This window comes from Anastrepha ludens, chromosome 6 (genome assembly GCF_028408465.1).
Source record: "Anastrepha ludens isolate Willacy chromosome 6, idAnaLude1.1, whole genome shotgun sequence".
NCBI lineage: Eukaryota > Metazoa > Arthropoda > Insecta > Diptera > Tephritidae > Anastrepha > Anastrepha ludens.
This window is the reverse complement of record NC_071502.1, coordinates 57229245-57253776: the sequence shown is the minus strand read 5'-3', so window position 1 is coordinate 57253776 and position 24532 is coordinate 57229245. Positions and strand designations below refer to the sequence as shown.

Below are 24532 nucleotides of genomic sequence, written 5' to 3'. Positions count from 1 at the left end.
GATTTTAAGCAAACTAGTGTGATTGCATTATATTTGGCTGGAAAATTACACCAGCGACTGTTTGCGAGCTCGAGCATCTTAACGTAAATAAAGCTATTGTTTATCGCACCATTACCCGTTACAATGATCCTGGTAGCATGGCGCAACGTCATGGAGGTGGTCATCAAAAGACTACAACGTCACATGAAATGGTTCAAAAAGTGCGGAAGCGACTTGAGCGAAATCCCTGCCAAAGTGCCAATCAAACGGCGAAAGAACTGAAAATATCTGACCGTAGCATCCGCTGCATACTCAAAAATGATCTCAAAGTCAAGCCTTACAAGATCCAAAAGGTGCTTGATCTCACATCAAAGCAGCAATAAGTCAGACTTGAGAGAGTTAGGGTTTCTTTGACCAAACTTTCATACGAGAATTTGAGTCATCGATTGGCTACCAGGAGGTACCACCCGCTACAGGTAATGGTATGAGCCGCTCTTTTCATCGTTTTCATCGAGCCTGGCGTCAAGGTAAATGCGAAATATTATCGGGAAATATTCTGTATTCTGGAGATTGCTTTGTAGCAGTAGGCAGACAAACATTTCGGTGGCAGACCATGGACGTTTCAATAGGATTCGGCACCGTCTCACAAAGCCCGAGTGAACCAAGAATAGCTGAAAAACAATATTCCGAACTTCATAACGTCCACACAATGGCTATAAAATTCACCAGACGCGAATCCGATGGATTATTCTCTTTGGGCAATTTTGGAGAGCAAGGTCCGAACTAAAAGATTCACTAATCTCGAGGCGCTGAAAAAAGCCATTGTCCACGAGTGGGCCAAAATACGTGCAAGTCACATTCGGGTAGCTTGCAATCGTTTCTGGACCGTCGAAGGCCATAGTCAAAGCAAAAAGTGGTCCCTATGTGGAAACGATAGAAAAATTCGGGTATAGAAGTTCACGGCCGACTTAATGTAATCTGAGCTGGCTTCCAAATTAGCTTTGATTCCCTTTAGCCCTCCTCTTTCGATTTCTGTTATTGATTGAATTTTACATGTTGAACTCCATTTGCTTAAGGACTTCCTTTGTAGCCACGCAACAATATGGAATTCCGCTCTACTTGAGATGTGTACAGCTCCCAATAAACCGAGGCATGCGAGCCTTTGTAGCTTTCCCCTTACTTTCTAATGACCTCTACTACTCTACCTCTGCCTCTACTAATTACTTCTAGGCAAGTTTTTAAGCGTTTAGAGTTCAATAAGCCTAATGTATGAAAAAACTCAACTGAAGAAAAAATGATGTTTCCATAAATATTTGGAAATTTGTATGCTCCCCCACGACGGTGCGTGCATTTAATAATTTATACTAAATTGCTATCTATGTAGATTAGAAGAGAAAAATAACGTAAAAACTCTATAAGGAACGAAATTTAGAGTAAAGGCAGAAAAAGTTCATACGATAATAAAAATACCTCATGCATCAACCCCAAACAGTTCGAAACATTAGCTTTTTACATTTGTATTTGTACACAGAACCCCTGTGAGTACAGCTCAGCTGTTGAATGAAGTATCCACATCTTACAAGTGCGAGTTTAAGCAGAGTATGGGCACCTTTTACAGTTCCGCCTGGAAATTTCATTGACCTACCAGAACCACTACACAATTATGAACGACGAGCGACGCACAATCAAAAACGCGTCGAACGCAGCAAGCAACAACTACAATGGCAACGCCTCGATGGATAAGCGTATCAGCATAAGTGAGGGTGAGCATTCATCCGCATGGGCATATAAAATAAAGTCAACGTGTTGCTAAAGTTCCACGACCTCCGCAACATAAAAAACAGCAGCAACATTATCCACACCCGCACAATAAAAGCACAAACATTGTCTGAGCAATGTACTGAAGTGACGATTAGTCAACGACCGAAACCTAACTAAATATGCGAGGAGTGCGCAGCAACGTGAGCAGATTCCTGAGTGTTTGTGAATCCGTAAAATATGGGAAGCCTCGAGAATTCAAGAGCCATACCATCAAATGAAAACATCAAATACATAACAGGGTTACATGGTTCGATGGAAGGACAGGATGTTAGGCTAATAGCTGGATTTGCATAGATGGTGAATGGCTTACGGACACAAATACACACACATTTGCCAGTATGCGTGTTTAGTATATCCGTATACGTATGGAAGTAACGAATTGATGTTAAAGCGTAAATGGGAATCTCACAATTTTCGCACTAACTGGAAATAAGCATACTGAGCATAGAGTTAGGAAGGATCTAGAGATAGATTTGCGTTCCACTTCATTGGAATAGAATCAACTCAGAATAAGGCTTAGATGAGATCTGTGCGTTGAAAGAAAGACAATTGCAGCGAGCTGCGATTAAATTGAAAACCAAATGATACCATAAGAGTATTACGAACTTGTATTAAACTGGGCTTAATTTGGGATAAACAGTACTACAATCACGAGTTAGATTCGAATATATTGTATCCATAAATTGCTTCAAACAATTAAGCACAATACTAGGCCAGACTGGACTAAAACAGAATGAACGGGCAGGATTTGATTGTTAATGACTAACCTCTACTGGATCCAACTGGACCGAATTATCTTGAATCACACGAAATTAGATTGGAATATATTACTGCCCTTGAATCGAAAAGCGGAATATACAGTATTGAATCGACTTGACTTAACTCGACTCGACTTGATTCAACCAAAATGGAAAGGATGGAAATGAGTCGTACTAGTCGGACTATATTGGAAAGGATTACCTCAGTCTAAAATAAACTTGAATAGACCGAGAGACTTGTCATAGACCAAACTGACTAAACCGAAGGAGGAGTGAACGGAACTAGACCTACTGGACCAAAATGGAATGATATGAAATGGATTAGATTAGATTGGGATCGACTAAACAGACTAAATCAAACTGGATGGAAGTGAAAAGAGCAGGACTAGATTAAACCGAGGTGAACAGAGCTAAGCAATTTAGAATGGGTTGCCTCAGTCTAAACTAAATATGACTAAACCAAGAGAATTGTCATAAATCAAAAGAGCTGTATAATGAACTAGAGTGTTTAGCCATAGACCGTACAGGACCAACACGGAAGATCCTGAAATGGATTGGATTGAGATTTAGAAGAAAAAAACTAAATCAAACTGGATTGGATTGCTCTGAACCAGTACTGATACTGATTAGGCTAGAGGGTGGACTAGAATAAAGACTACAGACTATGTAGAATTAGACTTGACTAAACTGTATCCAAATCGAACTAGTTTAAACCGGGTTGCGCAATAGTAGGAGATTAAACAAAACTGAACAGATTAGAAAAGGTTTGGAATGCATCGTACTAGATTAGGCTGTTGGGTTTCAGTAGAAGCTAGACTGGACCACCCTCTCAGAGTAAATTTGGCTAGACTGACTCAGATTAAACTGGACTCAATTCGTCTGACTAAACCAAAAAGCACCAGATCGAATTGATATGGACTGGATGAGAGTAAGAATTATAGGACTGGACGAATCTAAAATTGACTACACTAATCGACTAGGAATGTATTGTATTGAACTCCCGCCATAATCTACTAAAATGGTTTACTCGAACTGATGGGATTATAGTAGGCTATTTTAAAGTAGACTGGACTGGACTAAACTGAAACCGAAATAGGATTCTTTAGGTTATATAAAACGGATTTGGGATTTATTAAAGTAAGCTAGAAATGTACTGTAAAATGTACGAACGTGGATAGATTGAACTTAAGCGCACCATTTTTTGGTGGATTGCTTCGTGGACTAGATTCGACAGACTTACGATGCTAGAACTATACCAGACTAGATTAGCCTGAAGCAGACTTCGTTACACAGACCGGCTCGGATTATTCCAGTCTAGTCTGGACTTTAATGATGCGGGCTGCACTGCACTACACTAGGTTGAATCTATTCATTCATTATTGGGCACATCTTAAAAAAACTAAAGAGATCCAAAATGAATTGAAATTTTTAAATTTTGATCGACTAGAGGAGCCACAGGATCCTTCATTTAACAGGTATTTATGCATACAACTACTTTTACAAATAAAGGCATTCAATTAATGGTATTACAAGATTTAGCCATCCACATACGCTTCGAACGATTATTGGGCTCTTTGGATTCACAGCTGAATCAGCAGGACTGACTACGATATTTCATCCATCCAAGCAAGAAATGAAGTAACTTGAACAATTCAAACATTTACTGCATGAACCTGTGAACAATACTTTGTTGTCTACTTAAGATGTTGGAAGCCAGCCCTTTTTTGCTTTTGTTGGATTTTACGAGTTTCGCTTTTAAACGCAGTCTGACTGGCGGCAGATATATACTAAAAATGTTTTACAATTCCGTCACTATGGACGCACATTTATTTTTACGATCGCTACAGCATCTCTTTTCTCGACACATCTCTCCAATGAAGAAGTGCATGAAGAGAAAGGGTAGTGTAATGTTGATGGCTGATGGTGGGCTGAGCTTGAAGTTGAAGAATAGCAAACGTGAGTTATATTTTTGCTTTCTCAGCAGCTTGTTTGTTAATTTAAAATTTTGCAACTCTAAATCGATAAACATTAAAGCTTTCCTACTGCAACACACACACACACACACAAGACCGACAACACAGCTCTCCACACATTGCTGCTGCCTGCTGCGCCCCACAAATGACTCAGGGCAATGAATGTCCTTCATTGCTTGTTTGGTTGGTTGATTTTGCTGCATTTCCTTTGTTCTTTCAACGACAGTGAAATTCTTGGCAATTCATACCAGACAGCAAAAGGAGACGAACAAATGAAAACGACGACAATGAAACCAAAAGCAGCAGAAAATGAAAATTAAATGGTAAAACAAAAAACTAATAAAAAAAATAATAAGTTTTTTTCGTATTTATTTACATGCTGTTGGCAAGGATTATCACAAAAAGCGCACTGTTTGGAAAAATAAATACTTTAAAATGATTCATGCTTGGCATGGCGAGCATTACAAAGCTCGTTGCAAAGTCGCCGCCATGGATGATGGTTTTTAGTGGCGATGGTTGTGGTGATGGTACTTGTGCTGGTGCTGCTGCTTTAATAGACCGCAGTTGGACGCCAGCTTGGTTTCTTTGTGTCTGGCGCATTTGGCTGCAATTTTATCACCATCGTCTTTTGCAACAAAAGTGTTGCTGCTTTAAATTTAATGATTCTCAAACATGTTTATGTTCGCAAAGCGCATTAGTCTAATGGAAGCAGGATGTTTGTTTAAAAATTTTCACTTAGAAAATGATGAGTAATGTAGTAGAGGTTGCTGTGGTCATGCGAATGAAAAGCGATTTGAGACTGAGGTTGGATGTGTTGAGCTTTTGAAAACCCTATTCTAAAGGTGGTTATGGCAGTTCAATGTACTTTGTGTTGATTGCTAAGGAAAAAGGATAGTGCCTTTATAGAAGTGAAATAGTAATGGGTGGCTCACCCATTTGATGATTTTTTTCTTTTACTAAATCACATCTTCTATGATACTGATTTACATATATATTTAAATGTATATATAATTGGCGCTTACACCCTTTTTGGGTGCTTAGTCGAGCTTCTCCTCCTATTTGTGGTGTGCGTCTTGATGTTGTTCCACAAATGGAGGGACCTACGGTTTTCAGCCGACTCCGAACGGCAGATATTCACGGAGATTTGAACCTACGTTCTCTCCGATTTCTGAATGGTTGTCACGCACCAACCCATTCGTCTACGGCGGACGCTGATTTACAATATATACAGGGTGGACGATATGAAGTGTTACCAACTTCACACAGCTTGTATCTGTAAAACAGCTCATGAGATCAACGTCAAAATTGCTCTAATGACAGTTCAACATATTGTTTATAAGCCATCAAAATCATTTGCGTCTTAGTTTTGTTGAATTCTTTTTTTTCTGTGATGGAATTCAAACGTAATAGAGTGATTGCGTTATATTTGGCTGGAAAATCACAACCAGCCATTATTCGTGAGCTCAGTCACCTCAAAGTGAATTAACTGTTTGTGTATCGCACTATAAAACGTTATAATGATACTGGTAGCATTGCAAAACGCTATGGAGGTGGACCAAAAAAAAAACCGCAACGCCAGAAATGGTTCGGTAAGTGAAGACTCGACTTGAACGAAATCCATGTCGAAGTGGAAGACAAAATGGCCAAAGAACTGAAAATTTCGCAAGACAGCATTCGACGAATATTGAAAAATGAGCTCAAGGTCAAGGCTTACAAGTTCCAAAAAGCACACTATCATTCAACCCAGCAAAACAAAGTTCAGTGCGAAAGAGCAAAGTTGTTGCGCTTGCACGAACGTGGCGAATTTCCTAACATTGTGTTTTCTGATGAAAAAAATGTCCCAATTGAGCAGTTCATAAACACTCAAAACGATCGTGTTTACTTGATCGAACGCTCATACGAGAATTTGAGCCTACGTATGGCCACTCGAAGCAATTTCCCCTCGCAAGTAATGGTTTGGGCCGCAGTGACCGCTGATGGACTGTGACTTATTATCGGGAAAATGTTTTAGAAGCTGCTTTAGAGCCGTGGGCACGCAAACATTTCGGTCGTAGACCATGGACGTTTCAACAGGACTCGGCACCGTCTCATAAAGCTCGTGCCAACCAAGAATGGTTAAAAAATCATGTTTCACACTTCATTTCGTCCACACAATGGCTTTCGAATTCGCCAGACGCAAATCGATGGACTATTCCATCTGGTCCATTTTGGGGAGCAAGGTGAGGAGTAAAAAATATGGCAGCATGGATGCGCTGAAAAAAGCGATTATACGAGAATGGGCCAAAATACCTCAAGATCACATTCGTGCAGCATGCCACTCATTTTTTGACCGTTTGAAGGCTGGCTATAGTCAAGGTAAAAGGTGGTCATATAGAGCTAGAGTGAATATATGTTAAAATTGTAATCATTTATGAACAATTTTGTCTTTGAAATCAATAAAAACTAGTTTTACGCAAAAAAGTTATGGTGTTTTGAATAGGTAACACTTCATATCGTTCACCCTGTAGACTCCAAGCATATTTGTTCAGTAGTCAGTAAGAATCTGTTGTTCAATTGATGGCATGATTAGATACATGTATGAAATATGAAATTTGCGAGAATAGGAATCCATATCCCATAACGAATATGTGAGTATCTTATTGCTGCTATGGGACGACCCATTCTTTTCATTTCCTTCATTAATTCAATTTTTTTCTGATATTGCCCCATAAACTCATAATTTTTTTTGTTTGAATCAACTGCAAATCTTTTGTCGCCAGATAAACTTAAATGCTTTTAATAAGCATAAATATCTACATACATACTTAGGCGTTCATTGAATTATGTATGAGTGCGCGATTACTACATTATGAATTATGCAGATACTGCATTTTTACTTAATAATAAATTCTGTGTCTATATGAAGGTGTGAGCTTTCAATCAACAACTGAATCGCACAATTAGCATGCATTTTAGCACATGGATAAGTATGTATGTATGTATGTAAACAACATGTACGTATTATAAATATCACAGCCATTCGCGGCAAGAGAAAAACTTTATCAGAAACTGACCTTGCAAGCGAATAGAAGAATGCGAGCAAAACCTAAAAAGAACAAACCTACAACGCAGCAAGAATTGCACTTGCAAATTCATCAAACTAACTACATGCAAATATGTATTTAATATATGTGTACATATATATACAAGCGCTTGGAAGCCGTGCGAACAAGAGTGTTGAAATCACTCACATCCATATACATACATACCTACATATGTAACTAACTATACATTTATATATATATGGTGCATTACATATGCTTGTGTTCGAAATAATAGCAGTGCACATACTCGTATGTTATTGCATAGTTTTGACTACTTATCCATTTCTTATTAAACATTTTTATTTTGTTTATCCAATTAATGCTACAAAAAAATCACACACCTTAAAGTGCACTTTGTACAGAAATTTAAATAAATTCAACATATTTTCATCAAAAATTCAAAAGTTAATTTCTAAAAATTCTGAGTATTCAGGGCTCGAATCGTCACTTCCTTGTTCGCATCGGTAATCTTGCACACCAAAATTACGTGTTACATATGTACATATATCTCGTATCGTATAATCTGAATGGGATGATGACATACGAATGGAAACAGTTCGTAATGTCTTTTCAATCCACAAATGTTTTTAAGTTCCGACTTTTTTCCATTTAAGTTCAAGTGATGGCGAATGACGTGAAAAATAGTAAGGAGGCAGTTGAGTGATCGTAGTAAGCCATTGTCTTTGCCGCATACAGGGTAAGCATTTCATAATTTAATTCTGTTTATATTGCGTATTCTCTTAATTTTTATATAAAAGGGTTGCAATTTTAATGAAAAGTGGTTGAATTTATATCGTATTACATTTTATTTTATTTTCTGTTGTAGAAAAGAAAAATAAATACAAAACATTAGTAAATAGTTAAAACTTTGCAATATGTCAGGCTGCTATTATTGTGAACGTAGGTGTACATAGGTCTGTGTATCCCCACACATACATACATATATGGGGTATGTGAGTATATGGAATGCTCGTGCGAACCTTTGCGGCATGTAATTATTATTTAATAATCATAAAACTGACAACTAAGTAAGTATTCAAAAACAAAAAAAATCAATCGCTTTGCTCATTAATATGCATTTGCATTGACTAAGCGCAGTCATAAGAAGAAAAGGCAGCAGCAAAAATATTATGTAACAACGCTTGACGTCGCAAAGCATTAAAAATGACGTTATGGATTATGGGTGGAATAATGTGTTTGCTTTTTTTTAATTTTTGCTTCGACCAGTTAAAGGCTACAAAAGTTTCGAAGTTTGCTGGGTTTATAGAAAACTTTTCCTACGTTGAAAGGTAAAGGAAATCAATACAAATGACGGGGGAAACGCACTTTCTACCCGAACACTTATACAGGGTTGGCCATATTAAACTGACCCATGTGATTATTAAAAAAATATGGAAAAAGAAACATTTTTTTGTGTTTCATTGTGAAAAACATTTAATTTAGTTCAAGGAGATTCGTTTACATCACTTTTTGAATATGATATCGCGCAAGTGGTCGCCCTTAGCTCGTATAGCGTAATGTGCCCGTTTTTCGGCGTTTTCCATAGTTTTGGCCAGCGTCTCGGCCGATATGGCGGCTATTTCCCGTCGGATATTGGCCTTAAGTGCGCCTAGTGTCTTTGGCTTGTTGACGTAAACCTTAGATTTCAAATAGCCCCAAAGAAAAAAGTCCGGTGGCGTCAAATCCGGTGATCGTGGCGGCCAGTCAAAATCGCCGCTTTTTGATATCAAACGGCCAGGGAACAAAGTCTTCAATAAGTTGACGGTGGCTCGTGCTGTGTGTGGTGGTGCGCCATCTTGCTGAAACCAGAAGTGTTCCATACCATTTTCACGAACAATCGGCATCACAAAATCGGTTATCATGGCCCGATAACGCTCTTGATTGACGGTCAATGGTTGGTGTTGACCATTTTCAAAGAAGAACGGCCCAATGACCATATCAGCGCAAATGCCACACCAGACTGTAACTTTTTGGTCGTGGAGAGGTACCTCTTCAATAATTTGAGGGTTTTCAGTGGCGTAGAAACGGCAATTTTGCTTTTTTACGGTTCCGTTCAAGGAGAAATGGACCTTATCACTCATAATGATTTGATGACGTTGCGTTTTTACAATCGAGAAGGAATTTTGAATGTACAGCTGTACATTGTTTACATTACAGGGTGTACTGTTTCATGGTATAAATCTCCTTCGACTGACGCTTCCAACGCGGTATGTCATTAGCTGATCTGAAATTACAGTAAAAAGTTATAGGGTTACTCAATGGGTCAGTTTAATATGGCCAACCCTGTACATATTTACCTACATGCATGTATATGTGCGCATGCGATATATGTATGTATGAATTTACATATATGTAGAAAGGATGTCATTCCAGGAATCCCGAAATGAGCTCGTATTAATTTCGAAATCCCGAAAAAATTGAAATATCGAATTGAAGGAAATAAGAACTTGTTTATTACAAAATTTTACAATTATAATACAAGCATTTCTATTTTTCTTTTCCTATTACGGTAGTTTGGTGAAAAGCTCTAGGGTGAGAGTACAATACCAAATTACTCGGCAGAATACAAAGATCAGCATGTGCAATAACGGTCGGTGCAATCAGATCATGTCCTAGAGAGGCTCTCAATGCCCTGACACACGTTATTCCAATAGACCTACATATTAAGAAGACGGCAACCATGAGTGCATTTAGGTTAAACGAAGCGGGTCGCTGGAGAGAAAAAACTTATGGACATGCTAGTCTATTATTGCGACAAACTCAGTTAATCTCGGTGAGAACTGACTACATCGTCCCGACGGTAACTTTCAATAGGATTTTTGCCATACTCTTTCCATCTAAGAAAGAATGGAATAAGGGATTCTCTCTAAACAACTTCGATACCACAGTCTATACAGATGGCAGTAAAATGGATTGTGGTGTTGGAGCTGGTATATATTCTCATAGACTTGGAATTGAAAAATCTCTGCAATTCCCTAATACCAGCAGCGTCTTCCAAGAGGAAGTACTAGCAATTGGGGAAGCCTGTGGGTTACTAATCGCAGATTTCTCTTTTAAGGGCAATATCGCTATTCTTTCGGATAGCCAAGCTGCAATCCAGACCCTGGACGCGACTATAACAACCTCCAAAGTGGTGGAGCAAAGTAGGAATAGCCTCACCAACTTGAGTGAAACCCATAAAGTAACCTTAATTTGGGTCCCGGGACACCGGAACATAGAAGGTAACGAAAAAGCTGATGAACTGGCAAGAGGGGGATCTGCCATGAATAGCGTTCTTGCAGTACCAGTATTCACTCCATTAGGTGCGGTCAAGAATGGAATTTCCCTAAAATACCTTCGAATTGCAGATTGTAGATGGAGAGACCAGACGAAATGAAAAATCAGCAGAACGTTATGGCCCACATACAACCTCAAGCAATCGTCGACATTGATAAAAATGAAACGACGGGACACCTGTAGACTCACGGCAGTCATAACTGGCTTCTGGTCTATCGGAGAACAAGCCGCCAAAATGGGCATCCCTCACAACACATACTGTCATAGTTGTAAACAACCGGAGAAAAAAGAAACCATCTTCCATTTCCTCTGTGAATGCCCTGCCCTATGGAAGGACAGAACGTTAACCCTGGGCAAACCGCTGTTCGAGAGTCTCGAGCACCTATCTGGCTTAGACGTCAACAACCTAATAAGGTTCCTAAACCGCACAGACTGGATATAGTCCTGCTGTAAATAACTGTTAAACAATTTGGCAACGAGGTTGTGGCAACAAAATGGTGCGGAAGCGCTAGTTGGATTCTGGATGAATCACCACTCTAACCAACCAACCAACGATAAGAAGACTCCGCCTTAAATGCTTTACTGTTCTTACATTTAAATTCAATCTCAAATCAATTTGTTTTTCATTTTTGAACGTAATTGTAGTTATATACGATTATAAAAATTAATAGCTATTATTTGGAATATTTTGGTTGTTAAGTAAAAAAAGACGAATTTCAAGTATGTTCGCGATCGATTAAATTTTAGCGATCGATAACAGTTCCGACGGAGATCTCAAAGAAATCGAACTTAAGTATTGTATAAATACAAAGTGAAATATTAATCTTCAAACTGAAAGTGTGCTGTTGCTATGTGTCGCAGTTCTCTTCGAGGAATTTTTCGTGCCCGATTAGGGATACAGTTGTATCGGGCCGGTTACCTCAAGAACGACAACAGTGGACACAACTTATTCGCCGTTGAGGCGGTGATTCATCGTGTGTGTTTCTGCCATGAAAAAGCTCCTCATAAGAAAATATTTGCCGTTCGGAGTCGGCTTAAAAACTGTAGGTCTTTCCATTTGTGGAAGCGCACGCCAATTATATATATTTATATATACATATAATCAATTTAATGGATTTTACTTTTTCGTACAGATGACAACCCTCTTTAACAAAAAAGAAATAATTGAAACATTTTCGAAGTAAGATTTATCAAACCTCTATCGTTTGACTTCCATATTGTTATATTTCTTTTATCTTATTGATAAACTTTAATTTAATTTTTCAAAAACGTGGCAGCCCCCAAACAAATATTTTTCAAAAATACCCCTTTTAGACCCTTTCTATTGGGCACCCGCATTGCAATATTTGATCAATCCTGTTAGTTTAATTTATATCTTTAAACGGGTAGCGGCCGCCGTAGCCGAATGGGTTGGTGCGTGACTACCATTCGGAATTCACAGAGAGAACGTTGGTTCGAATCTTGGTGAAACACCAAAAATTAAGAAAAACATTTTTCTAATAGCGGTCGCCCCTCGGCAGGCAATGACAAACCTCCGAGTGTATTTCTGCCATGAAAAATTTCCTCATAAAAATATCTGCCGTTCGGTGTCGGCTTGAAACTGTAGGTCCCTCCATTTGTGGAACAACATCAAGACGCACACCACAAATAGGAGGAGGAGCTTGGCCAAACACCCAAAAAGGGTGTACGCACCAATTATATATATATATAAACGGGTGGAAACTTGTCAGAAGTATGAAATATACTTTACGACTTATTCTCATGCCTACCAAATACACACAAAAAATTTCATAAAAATCGGTCGAGCCATTTCAGCGGACCGTGACTACAAACCCAGTGACATGAGATTTTTGTTCTTATATTAGAAAATTATAATTTTATTTATGGAGAGATCTATAAGTACAGCTTTTGCCGCCTCCGAACGACAGATGCTTTTTTATGAGCAGTTCTTTACTGGCAGAAATATACTCGGAGGTTTGTATTTCTATGTCGAGAGGCGACCGCTACTAGAAAAAACCGTTGCTATAATTTCGTTGATTTATATATATACAACAGCTTTCGAACCAGGGCAGTGCCGGCATCACCTTAAGTATATCACGCAATCCTGGGATCAAAATTTCCTGCAAATGTTTGCACCCTTATTTACCATCCGCCAGGTAAAACTTCTTTTCAACTGGTTAATACATATACCAGGTCTTTAATGATTTCAGACATTCTACAGACAGGTACATAAATATGGATATTATCAGGTTACAGAAGGACCTCATATCAAATAGAAACAGACACATTTCTATTATTCTTCTTAATCCATTTCTTCTCTTTCTACTAAATAAACTACCTCCAACAAATAATTCTTTTACTCCAACGTCTCCGGAATTGTCTTTTTACCGTAGTTGTGGGACCATTTCGATTGAGTTTTTAGCCAACTCGTCACAAGCAAAGAATGCAGAGTGAGAAGAAGCTGCAAAAAAGTGCAAAAAATGTATGATTCTAAAATGGAGGGGTCACTTTTAAAGGATTACTTTTAGTAGGTACCTTTAGAAGTACCAACGAAATATACGAGAGTACTTTTCACGTGTTTTGTTTTTGTAAAATTTCTCGAAATTACGAGCTAGTTACCGAGGTAGCGAGCCCGATAAAAACGAAAAGCAAGTCGGCCTTGCACAACTTTTCAGTATTGATTCTGATTTCATCGACGTGAATTTGCATCCACTTTCATGTGTTTGAAAGAAAAGTGTAGTTTACTAGGCCCCACTTAAGAGCAAATGAGCCTAAATTTTAGTGAGCTTTAATTAAAATAAGAGCAATTATTGTAAAATCCATTTTCCACCTGTGGTAGTGGTGGTACTAACATCACTAGTTCTGAAACTAGTGCGTTGTACCAACCCAACCACCAATTATATAGGGTGTTGATGTAAATAAATTGAAATACTATTTCTTAGTAAATAATCGTAAGTACAAATACATATGTTACATACATATATGTATTAAGCAAACGTACACGCACTTTAGTGAAATTATCTGAAATCGCTTCATGCAAATGCTCGATGTGCGTTGTTGAATCAACAAAATTATGTATAAACTGGAATTGCGCAGATTATTTACTTTATTTTCCTTTGTTTAACTTTAAATAATGAAAATTTCTGCGTAACTCCTATTTTATGATATAACTGCAGTAGGTGTAAGTGAAGGGAATTGGTGTCAATGAAAAATAACCAATTGCACGCAGTTAATTCGTGAAAAATTTACATTATACCTACATCTCTTACTTTAAGGCTTCCTGGAAAACGTACACAGGCACGCAATAAATATTTACGATTTAGCATCGAGAATCCATTTGATTTATTTTCTTTAATTGAATGTAATGCAAACAGATCATAATCTTCGAACGATACAAAGAAAGAGATTTTAAAATTTGAAAGAGCTTTTAAATTTTTTTTAAATGATTTTAATAAAGAAAATTTTGAATAAAAATAAAAACAAAAATAAAAGAAAACGAAGAAATTAGACACTAGTCAAACCCAACTATTGCCCTATTCCAGCCTAGCCGATAGAAACAATGATGGGGGCTTCTTCTAAATGCCTCAAATTTACTAACTCTAACACATTTTCGCAATTGTGTAAAAAATGTGTTGGATATTGGAAGAAATGCAAAAAACCATCAACAAAAAACATCAACGTGATTTTTCTGACCTTCAAACTTTCACTTTATTGTACTAAAATTGAGTGAGCTTAAAAACTGCATACTCAGAAGTGTTCTAAAAACTCTGATTAAAAAGTAGAAACATTTTATGAAAATTGCATGAATTTTTTTTGAATTTCGTATGAAGCTTGCAACTTAAGGATGTGGATTTTGTTAAGAATTTAACTATATTTTTATTAAAAATTGATTAAAAGTGAATTTAAGAAAATAAATGTCAAAACGTATAGTAACAAAGGATTCGTCGACGTGTTTCTCCCGTTCAAATCATACCAGGTAGTATGGCAATTTCGGGATGTAATGCGATCGCGAAGGTCTTTGTAAAACATTTGTTTACTTGGGCACCTTCTTTAACGGACATTCCAATCAAAAAATGCCCATTTATACTGCATCGAACTTAAATTGGAGGAACCTAAAAAGATGAAACTGAAAAGTAACAATTTTTTAAGTCAATGAAAACCTAGCGATCGTAGGAACTTTAGGTCATTTATATCTATAATTTATAGACCCTAAAAAAGGTTATAACTATCTCCGAAATAATTTCATATTTAGTTTTCTACTCTATTACAATTGTTCGATACACTTTGATCTCACTTTGTTATTTATTTGTGGCTTTTACAGTGAGTTGAAAAATTCATTTCGTCACAAAGATGGAATTAACTAGTGAAAATTTTAGTGGGATTATTTATTACCATTTACTTCGTCTTTTAGCGTTAAAGCACCACACTTAGCGACTGCGAAGGGCTGATATGAGTGGTACGTCGACTCTTGCCGGATGAATATCGTGAAGGTCGTACAAAAATGATTGTTGTGCCAGAAAAAATCGATGTCGACATGTCGCGACATAGAAGCATTCTTGTGGCCAGCATACATTCAGTATTGCATGAACATTTGCTCAACAAGAATTTTTTTCTCGTTGGATATCGCATAATTTGCCAATAGGCAAAAAAATTACTAGGGTCGATTAGTTGAAAGAAATGTTGACGAAATTCAAATCCAGCGACGGTGGTCCAAAGCACGTACACATATGACATGGCTAAAGGTGGGTCATTCGCCTTACAGCCCTGTTTTAGTACCTAATGATTCCTTTTTGTTTTCGATCATCAAAACATTAAAAATAAAAAGCAAAACCAACGTTTTTCAACGCCTGAAGAAGCTGTTGAAAACAGGTCGCCTTTGGAGGTATCCCTACTTCTGAGTAGCAAAAGTGCTTTGAAAACTGATTCAAGCGAATGCAGAAGTGTATTGACTTCCAAGGAGAATATTTTGAAAAACAGTGAAGCCATTTTCATTATTAATTTACTGTGTTCTCATTACTGGGTGCAAACTATAAAAGGAGCCCTCATAAAATGATGCGATAACAAAACATACAGAAATGCAAATTAAAATAGGGAATAATAAAAATATCGAAATCTAAAGCAAACTGATATTTCCAAGTACATGAAAAGTGCAAACAAACAAAACTGCCAACAGATACTTAACAAATATTTCACAAATCGCACAAACGTGATTTGAATGTGAATTTCGAGATAAAAAAGGTATGCTGTTTTGTAATTCTAGTTTTCTCAGCGGCGATTCAAATCAAGTAAAGTAAAAAATGTCTATACATATTTATGTTTTTTTTTAATGCACTTTTTCTCCTTTTTTGCACATATACCGGAAATAATAAATATTTGTTAAAGTGTAATATATTTTTTATGAACCGCACAGCGAGACACTGGGACGTGGCTTAATGAAATTCCTTATTAAGCGATATAAAAAGTAGTCTAATTTAGGTGGTGGCAAACAGAAGGACAGAAATGGAGAAATGAAGCGGGAAAGAAAAAGTACTAACCAAAGCATAAAAAATTTAATTATAAATTACTCGAACTTAAAGGAATTTTGACAGAGTTCTGTAAATAATTTTTGTGTTTTTTTTTTCATTTTGTTATATTTTGCTTGACTTGACTTTGACTTGATTCAAATAATTTTAGAACAAAATGTCAATACTTTACAAATATTTACACCAATAACGTTCGAAGGCATTTTTAGTAACTAAGCAATCAGTTCTTTTCTAAACAAGATTTACCATACAGCAACCGTGGCAACTTTGTTTGGGTACGTCCAAACACGTAAAATCTGAAATCATGAAACTTTGCCAAACATAAATCTCAAATCCATCGGCATGGATGAAAGAGTGCCTCATTGAATTTAAGCATGCTTGTGGGTTAGCAGACTCCAAAGTAAAATTTGTATTCCATCTTGAGTCCAAATTTATATTTTTGCTCTGATATCGAAGGAATTTTGTGATATACTTATTAGGCCGGGTCGATTTGTGGGGAGGCAAAAAAATCGCCCATTGCTCTGTGAAAATCATATTCTAGGGATCAAAATAAGAAACTTTGCCGAAGGAACCATACCACTAAAACGAATTCTGATGTCCCCCAATTTGGGTCGAACTTTTAGGGTATTTTGTGGGGAGGCAACAAAAATCGCCCATTGCTCTGTGAAAATCATATTCTAGGGATCAAAATAAGAAACTTTGCCGAAGGAACCATACCACTAAAACGAATTCTGATGTCCCCCAATTTGGGTCGAACTTTTAGTGTCTTTTGTGGGGAGGCAAAAAAATCGCCCATTGCTCTTTGAAAATCATATTCTAGGGATCAAAATAAGAAACTTTGCCGAAGGAACCATACCTCTAAAACGAATTCCCCAATTTCCCCCAATGTCCCCCAATTTCGGTCGAACTTTTTAGTTTCTTTTCTCATGTAAAGGCCAAAAATGGTGATATTTTGAAATGATTGTATGCGGAACCCCCCAGGGGAGTTCCAGGAGGTGTGCCACTGGCGTGGGTGGATCGGCCGTCTAAAGTTAGTGGGGGCCGGTCATACATTTGGACTCGATTGGAGCACTCTAAATGGGTCAAAGTGTAATTTTTCGTTCGACCCAAATTGGGGGACATCAGAATTCGTTTTAGAGGTATGGTTCCTTCGGCAAAGTTTCTTATTTTGATCCCTAGAATACGATTTTCACAGAGCAATGAGCGATTTTCAAATCGACCCGCCCTAATACTTATAATACTTACTTAAAAACAAAAGTTACATACGGGCTGAAAAGTCCTAGGCCTAACATATAGATGGGACTAGTTTTATTGCATCCACCTCTTTTTCAGGTAGTACTAACTTTATAAAGACAGCTGTTAAATTTCATGATATTCTATTCATTAGTTCATGAATTATTGTGTTAAGAGTGACGCCACTTTTGTTATTTTCACAAAAATGGACCAAAAAGATGTTCATGTTTTTATTTTCCACTGCTTCTTGATGGAAAAAAATATCGTTCAAGCAAAGCAATGACTAGAAAAGTGTTCCGCTCCATCACAAACAACAATAAAATGATGGTTTGCTGGTTAGTGGCGGTAACACCAGAAAACTTAAAAAAAAATCCACAAAACCGTTTTGAATGATAGAAAAGTGAAGTTACGTAAGTTTGCTGTCATCTTAAAGATATAAAAAAACGTGTTGGCTTTATATGGCATGAGCATTTGACTATGAGAAAGCTCTGTTCAAAGTGGGTGCGGCGTTTCCTCAGTGTTGACCAAAAATAAGAACGTGTTGGATGATGGCAAAACATTGACATAACTACATGAATTTCGAATTGCTTCCACATCCACCGTATTCGCCAGATTTGGCTCCCAGGCTACTGGCTGTTCGCAGACTTAAAGAGATGCTCGCTTGTAAGAATTTTCGCTCGAATGAAGAAGTTATCGCTGAAACTAAGGCCTATTTTGAGACAAAAGATACAAAAGTGGTATTGTAATGTACGAAAGCCGCTGGAATGATTGCGTTGTGCTTTCTTTCTTTCTTGCGTGTTTTCTTTGTTACGCTCGGGACTTTTCAGCCCAGGTGTTATCATACAGCTTTAAAATCTTCTTCTACGTTTATATATCTTTTGCTTCCATTTTTATAAATAAAAAAATATGAAAATATGTTCTTCGCAACTTACCTGTGCACATCTGCATAAAGACACCACATCCAAATAGGAGAAAATACGTAAAAGAATTTCTTTTGGCAGTTGTTTTATAGGTTCATCATCCGTATCCGATGAACTGAGGAATGTTTGCTGCAAATAAAAACAAAGAAAAAAATACAATTTCTAACAAATCTAGTGCCAACGGATAAGCTCATTAATAAAATGTTTATTTGCATATAAAATATGTATGCATATTTGTGTGTATACATACATATGTATGGATTGTGAAGAAAGTCTAGGTGCTTTGAGTCAACTAAAAATTATTGTGAGTGATGAAGGAAATGTTGGGAATGATGTAAAATTAATTTTAAAATCTCAACTAGAGAAACCGGTTTAAAAATATAAACAGACATAATTTTATTTATAGATTAGCAAATTAACAAACTATTTCTTGGCATAGGTTCTGTGGTACGATTTCTGGTATGCGAAAATGGTTACACAATAAAACTAAATTATTATAAAATAAATATTTGTTTATTAAAAACAAGCGTAACAAAAACCCTAAAGGAAACAATAAAAAATAAAATAAAATATAATACATCAAAAAAAAATGCAATTCAACAATTATATTAAATAAACTAAAATAAAAGAAACAAAAATAAATAATAAAATGAACAATAATAAAATAAAAATGTATATGTATTTGTTCAATATTAAATAAAGTTAAATAAATATATTAGAATAAAAAATATCTGCTCAATAAATAATTAATATAAAATATAACCAAATGCATTACTTTATTAATAAAATTAAATTAAAACTAAATATTAAAAAAAAATTAAGTGTAATACAACTGAAATAAAAGAAAATAAACTCAAATTAAATAAAGTAATCTACAATAAATTTTATTATAATATATAATACAAATTAAAAACAAAAATGTTAGGTCAATAAATAAATAATATTAAAACAAACTGAATTAAATAATAAAAAAAATGAATTATAATAGCGTAAAGCAAATAAAAAATAAAATACGTCAAAACTAAAAATATTATGTATTTGTTCAATAAACTAAATTAATAAATATGTTAAAATAAGATAAAAAAAAACAATTTCAATAAAATAAACTTACATAAATATACCAAATATAAATTAAATAATTTATAAAAAATAAAATGAAGTATAAAAAACTAAATAAAAGGCATTCAAAAAAAACATAAATTAATTAAATTAAATAAATCAAATTAAATAAAGTAGCCTAAAATAATATAAATAAAACACTAAAACATATTAAGGTAGTAGTCTGGTCAAATACTCATTTGTTATAGATATTTTTTAGGATTTTGTTTTTTAAGAAAATAAAATGCGATCGTTTTGATTTTATAGTATGTTATTATTGGCATCACTATTTTCGTTTCTTTTCAGCCCTAACTTTCCATACTACAGTCTGATTTCCACCCGAAAAACATACCTTTTTTCAAAAGTCCGCCATTTTGTTATTTTTCAAAAAAATGTTCCTATTGTAGCACCTGCCAGAATGACAAGCCTACAGAATAATAATCAGTTTAACTTTTTCGTTTCAGATGTCCCGAAGAGCCAAAATCCTGTTGACAAGACGCTTACTTTGGTGCCACACTACTACAAAAAAATATGTAAAAAAAAAATGTTTTTGTATCAGGTCAGTACACAAGTTCGTGGGTATTTTACCCATAATTTCACTTTTGTATGAAGATGCAAAGCGTCCTAAATCTCATCTGGAGAACTTCGTATGAGTTTCAAACTATCTGAAAGAGATTTAACTTATAATATAACTTCCTATGGCAGCATGCAATATAATTCAAGAATTATTTATATAAAAAATAGCAAAAGCGAGAACTAGTCATGGATCTAAATTCACGAAAAGCGTACCAGTTCGTTACTACTAAATTTACTTGCCTTTCATAATACCTAAGTGACCACACATTCAGCAAGTAGTTAATTGCGTAAGATTAAAAAAAAAACCACAAAGGCAGTCTATATGTCTATCGACAAACACCTCTTTTGCAATGACCTTGAATAGGGCTTTAGCATTGCGCTAACATCAACAACAATAATAACAGTAATAACAGCAAAATTGACGGCTAAAGACAGCCAACCGAGTATATGTATATATGGATATCGATTTACACACACTTTTATTACTCTTTCTCCACACAAAGTAATCGGCCCAATGTCCATTTATTGGTGATTACACACACATATATCCATATTGACAGATATCAAATGTGTTCCCCTCCACATCACCACCACCACAACAGGTGAATAAAAGGAACTATTAATTAAGCTAGCAAAACTCAAAAGCAAAACAAAACGAGCAAATAAATAAAAATAAATCATTCCGTACGCTTTTTCATAAGCTGCTTTCAATTTTTTTCGTGTTAGACTAAAACGTCATAAGAAAAGGAAATAGCAAAAAAAAGGGGTGATATGCCGCAACAATTGCTTGTTTGCTGTTGCTTTGTTTGGCAACAACAAGAACCGCAATTGCAAATTACGTATAAAGTGAAAGGTAAATATCCATTTACTGCTGGCCTTATCAGCCACAAAGACAGCACGGCACAACCTAAGGCAAACAAATTCGCAAAAGTACTAATAACAACAACAACGAGAATTATACAAACTGAGCATTTCCTGTGCAAACCTGTCAACAATAAAAACATGTTACGACTAGACGAATAGAGGAAGAAACTGTAGAAAAGCCTTTGAGTACTTGAAAATCCAACTAACTCGAATTTGTGAGAGAGAAGAGCGAGAAGCATGCAAAATATGAACTGTAAGCAGGAAAATTGGTTGTATTCAAGTTGGAAAATTCGAATGTTTCTTATTGCTAAAATTGTTTCCTCTTCCTTTTTCTCGTCAAATTATAGGTTAGCAGATATAATCAGAAAACTCAAAGTCTACATAAATAAATTGAGGCATTCACAGAATGCTCAGAATGAATTATAAAAACAAATACATGTATTTAGATGTTGAATTACAATTAAAAGGAAAATATATAATTTTTAAGCTTTCTAAAAAATTAGAAAAAAAAATGTAACTGACAATTTTGCTATACAAGCAATTTAAAAAGTGTATTGACTTTTCTAAAATAAAATAAATAAACCTTTTTCTAAAAAAAATTTAGTGACTTTTCAAAAACATACTAAATTACTTTCTTAAAAAATAAGTACCAATTTAAAAAATTTTTATTTTTATAGCAAACATTAAAAAAAAAACTGGGGCGAAATAACGCCATCTATGTCTTCAGATCTGTTTGAAGTATAATAACACAAAAAGGAAATAAACCATAAGTTCTGAGCATCCACATGTGGAATAGAATGTCCAATTTTCCTGGATGCGATAGACAAAAATCAGACCACCTGTTTTGCTAGGTACAGCACCCTTCTTTGTCTTTACTGGCCTTAACCTTACGGGGCCGAATGTCAATAAATAAGAAAAGATGTGAAAAAAGTGCTTTTCAAAAATGGCAAAGAAATATTTTCCGAAAACATTTTAACAAAAAAATAAAAAATTTAAAAAAGTATATTTTACTCTATAAATTCACGATTTTTTTATGTTAAAAAGAACTGAAGATATTTCACTTCAAAGAGCTCTTTATAAAAATTTTCAATATTGAATAAATCTCAAAAATATCAAATTTCTCAACACGTTTTCAGTGTACTTCTTATTATACTCAGGTTTCCAAATAAACCAATTTTTGCAACAATACCCTTAATATTTGGGCCACTTGACCTGCAATCGCTCTGCTGTTCTGTTCCACCGATTTGATATGGCACCCTGTGATTATTATCTATTCTCGAAACTATCATACATTTGGCAATGATATTGACATATTTTCTCACCGCTGAATCCCTTTCTTGTAGCAGAACACATATGTTATATTTATTTGTTGTAAAATCGGTAAAACGTTTACCGAAACAATTGAATTGATGAAAAGAATTTATGGCGCTGATTGCCTATCTTGTGCTAGTGCTCATGAACGGTTTACACATTTCAGAAATGGTTGTGAGGACATAAATGACAATGAAATGCGGGCCGCCCAAAATCAGTAATCACCGAAAACTCCATCGAAATGGTTTGTAAATTTATCAAAAATGTAACGATGATCGTTGATATTCATGGAATCGGAGTTGAATATTTCCACAACATCGATTTATCGCATTTTAACTGATCATTTGGGCTTACGAAAGGTCTGTGCACGTTTCATTCTGCAAAAGTTAACTGAGGACCAAAAATTTCTCAGAATTCAGCATTCTAAAGACCTCATTAAAGAGGTGAGAAAAGACGAGAACTTCCTTAACAACATTGTAACTGGTGATAAAACATGGTGTTTCCAACACGAACTTGAAACTAAGCGTCAAAGTGCCGAATGGAAGACCCCAGACGAGCCACCACCTAAAAAATCGCGTTTTTAGAAGTAAAAAATCAAGTCGATGCTCATTTGCTTTTACGATTCTAAGCGAATTGTCCACAAAGTGTTCGTGCCAACGGCCCAAACCGTCATTGCAATTTTCTATCTCGGCGTTTTGAAGCGTTTGTTGCATCGCATTCGTCGAATTCGCTCTGAATACCGCGAAGGAGGAAGCTGGCGCTTATTGCATGATTATGCACTTATGATTATGAGCTCATTGCTCCACTCTTGTGACTGATTTTTTGACTAGAAACCGCATTTTAACCATCAATCATCGGCTCCCTGTGACTTCTACCTATTCGGAAAATTGTATTTGGTCATGAAAGGAAAACGTTTTGTGTCCGTAGATGCCAACCAAAAGACTAGTACCGACATCCTGAAGGACATTCTGGCCAATGACCTGAAACACTCTTTAGATCGCGCAAAACAGAGTATCGAGGACAGATGGGACTATTTTGAATAAATAAACTGGAAGTTATCAGCACAAAGCTCCTGCCGTTTCTATTTTAGCTCAGTTTTGTTTATTTCGGACTTTACCTTGTAGTTAAAACACTCCAGTGGCAGGCCAAAAAAGCTCATATCAAGGATGGAAAGGTCCATAGTGAAACAAATTCACGAAAAATTGCAGTGCGGCCTTAGATTGTCATTACTATCACAAGCTAACGCTAACAAACTACTTTCCCTTGCTCTAACTCACGTTGCGCACTCAGTGAAATATTACAATAGGATAATGTTTTTTTTGTGGGGAGACAAAAATTATGTTATATAATCTCAACAGGACCCAAACAGAGTTTAGATAAAGTTCCAAACAGCCCTAAAAAATAATAACATTATTCCCACACTGAAATTTGGGAAGCCTAGTATAATGGTATGGGGCTGTATTTGTAGAAAAGGTATTGGTGTCATTAAAATTATAGAAGAAAACATAACAAAACGAATTTATTTAGACATTTTACGTAACAATTTCAAACCAAGTGTGCAAAAATTTGGGCTCATTGAAATTATCAAATTATGCCAAGATATGATCCCATGCACATGTCTTACATATGCAGGTTTTCGTTGCTACATAATTGCTCAACCCAATTAAAAATTTATGGTCGCACTTGAAAAAGAAAGTGACACAAAGGTGTCCTACAAACAAAAAACAACTTGATACGGCGCATCAAAGAGTAAAGGGGAAAAGATGCTACACGAATTACGAAATACAAAACTTCTTACACCAATGTTCAGGAGGTTATAATCGATAATAAATAAAATACCTCTTACAAATAAAAATACCACGTACATATATTTTCAAATTTACTTTAAAGCAATTGATTTCAATCGTAGTGCGGTATTGTATAATTCATAAAAAAATAGAATAATAACAAAAACTCCGAAACATTTGCATAGAATTGAAAAAAATAGCTTTAGTAGCAGTGTAGCCATTTCTACTGCAGGCAAAATTCTTATTAGTACACTTAGTATACGTTGAATTTGTAAACAATTTGTTGGTATTTACCGTTATTTTCGAAACGATTGTGTTAAACATTCAATGT

At 35.7% G+C, this 24532-nt stretch overlaps 1 protein-coding gene across 1 annotated transcript in view; it reads right to left on the bottom strand.

The window, feature by feature from the left end:
* LOC128866930 (F-box/LRR-repeat protein 20) overlaps positions 1-24532 on the bottom strand; it is a 145233-nt gene that overhangs the window by 52520 nt on the left and 68181 nt on the right. The window contains exon 4 of the mRNA XM_054107983.1: positions 18578-18694. Coding sequence (XP_053963958.1) covers positions 18578-18694 — 117 coding nt within the window. The remainder of the gene's footprint in view (positions 1-18577; positions 18695-24532) is intronic.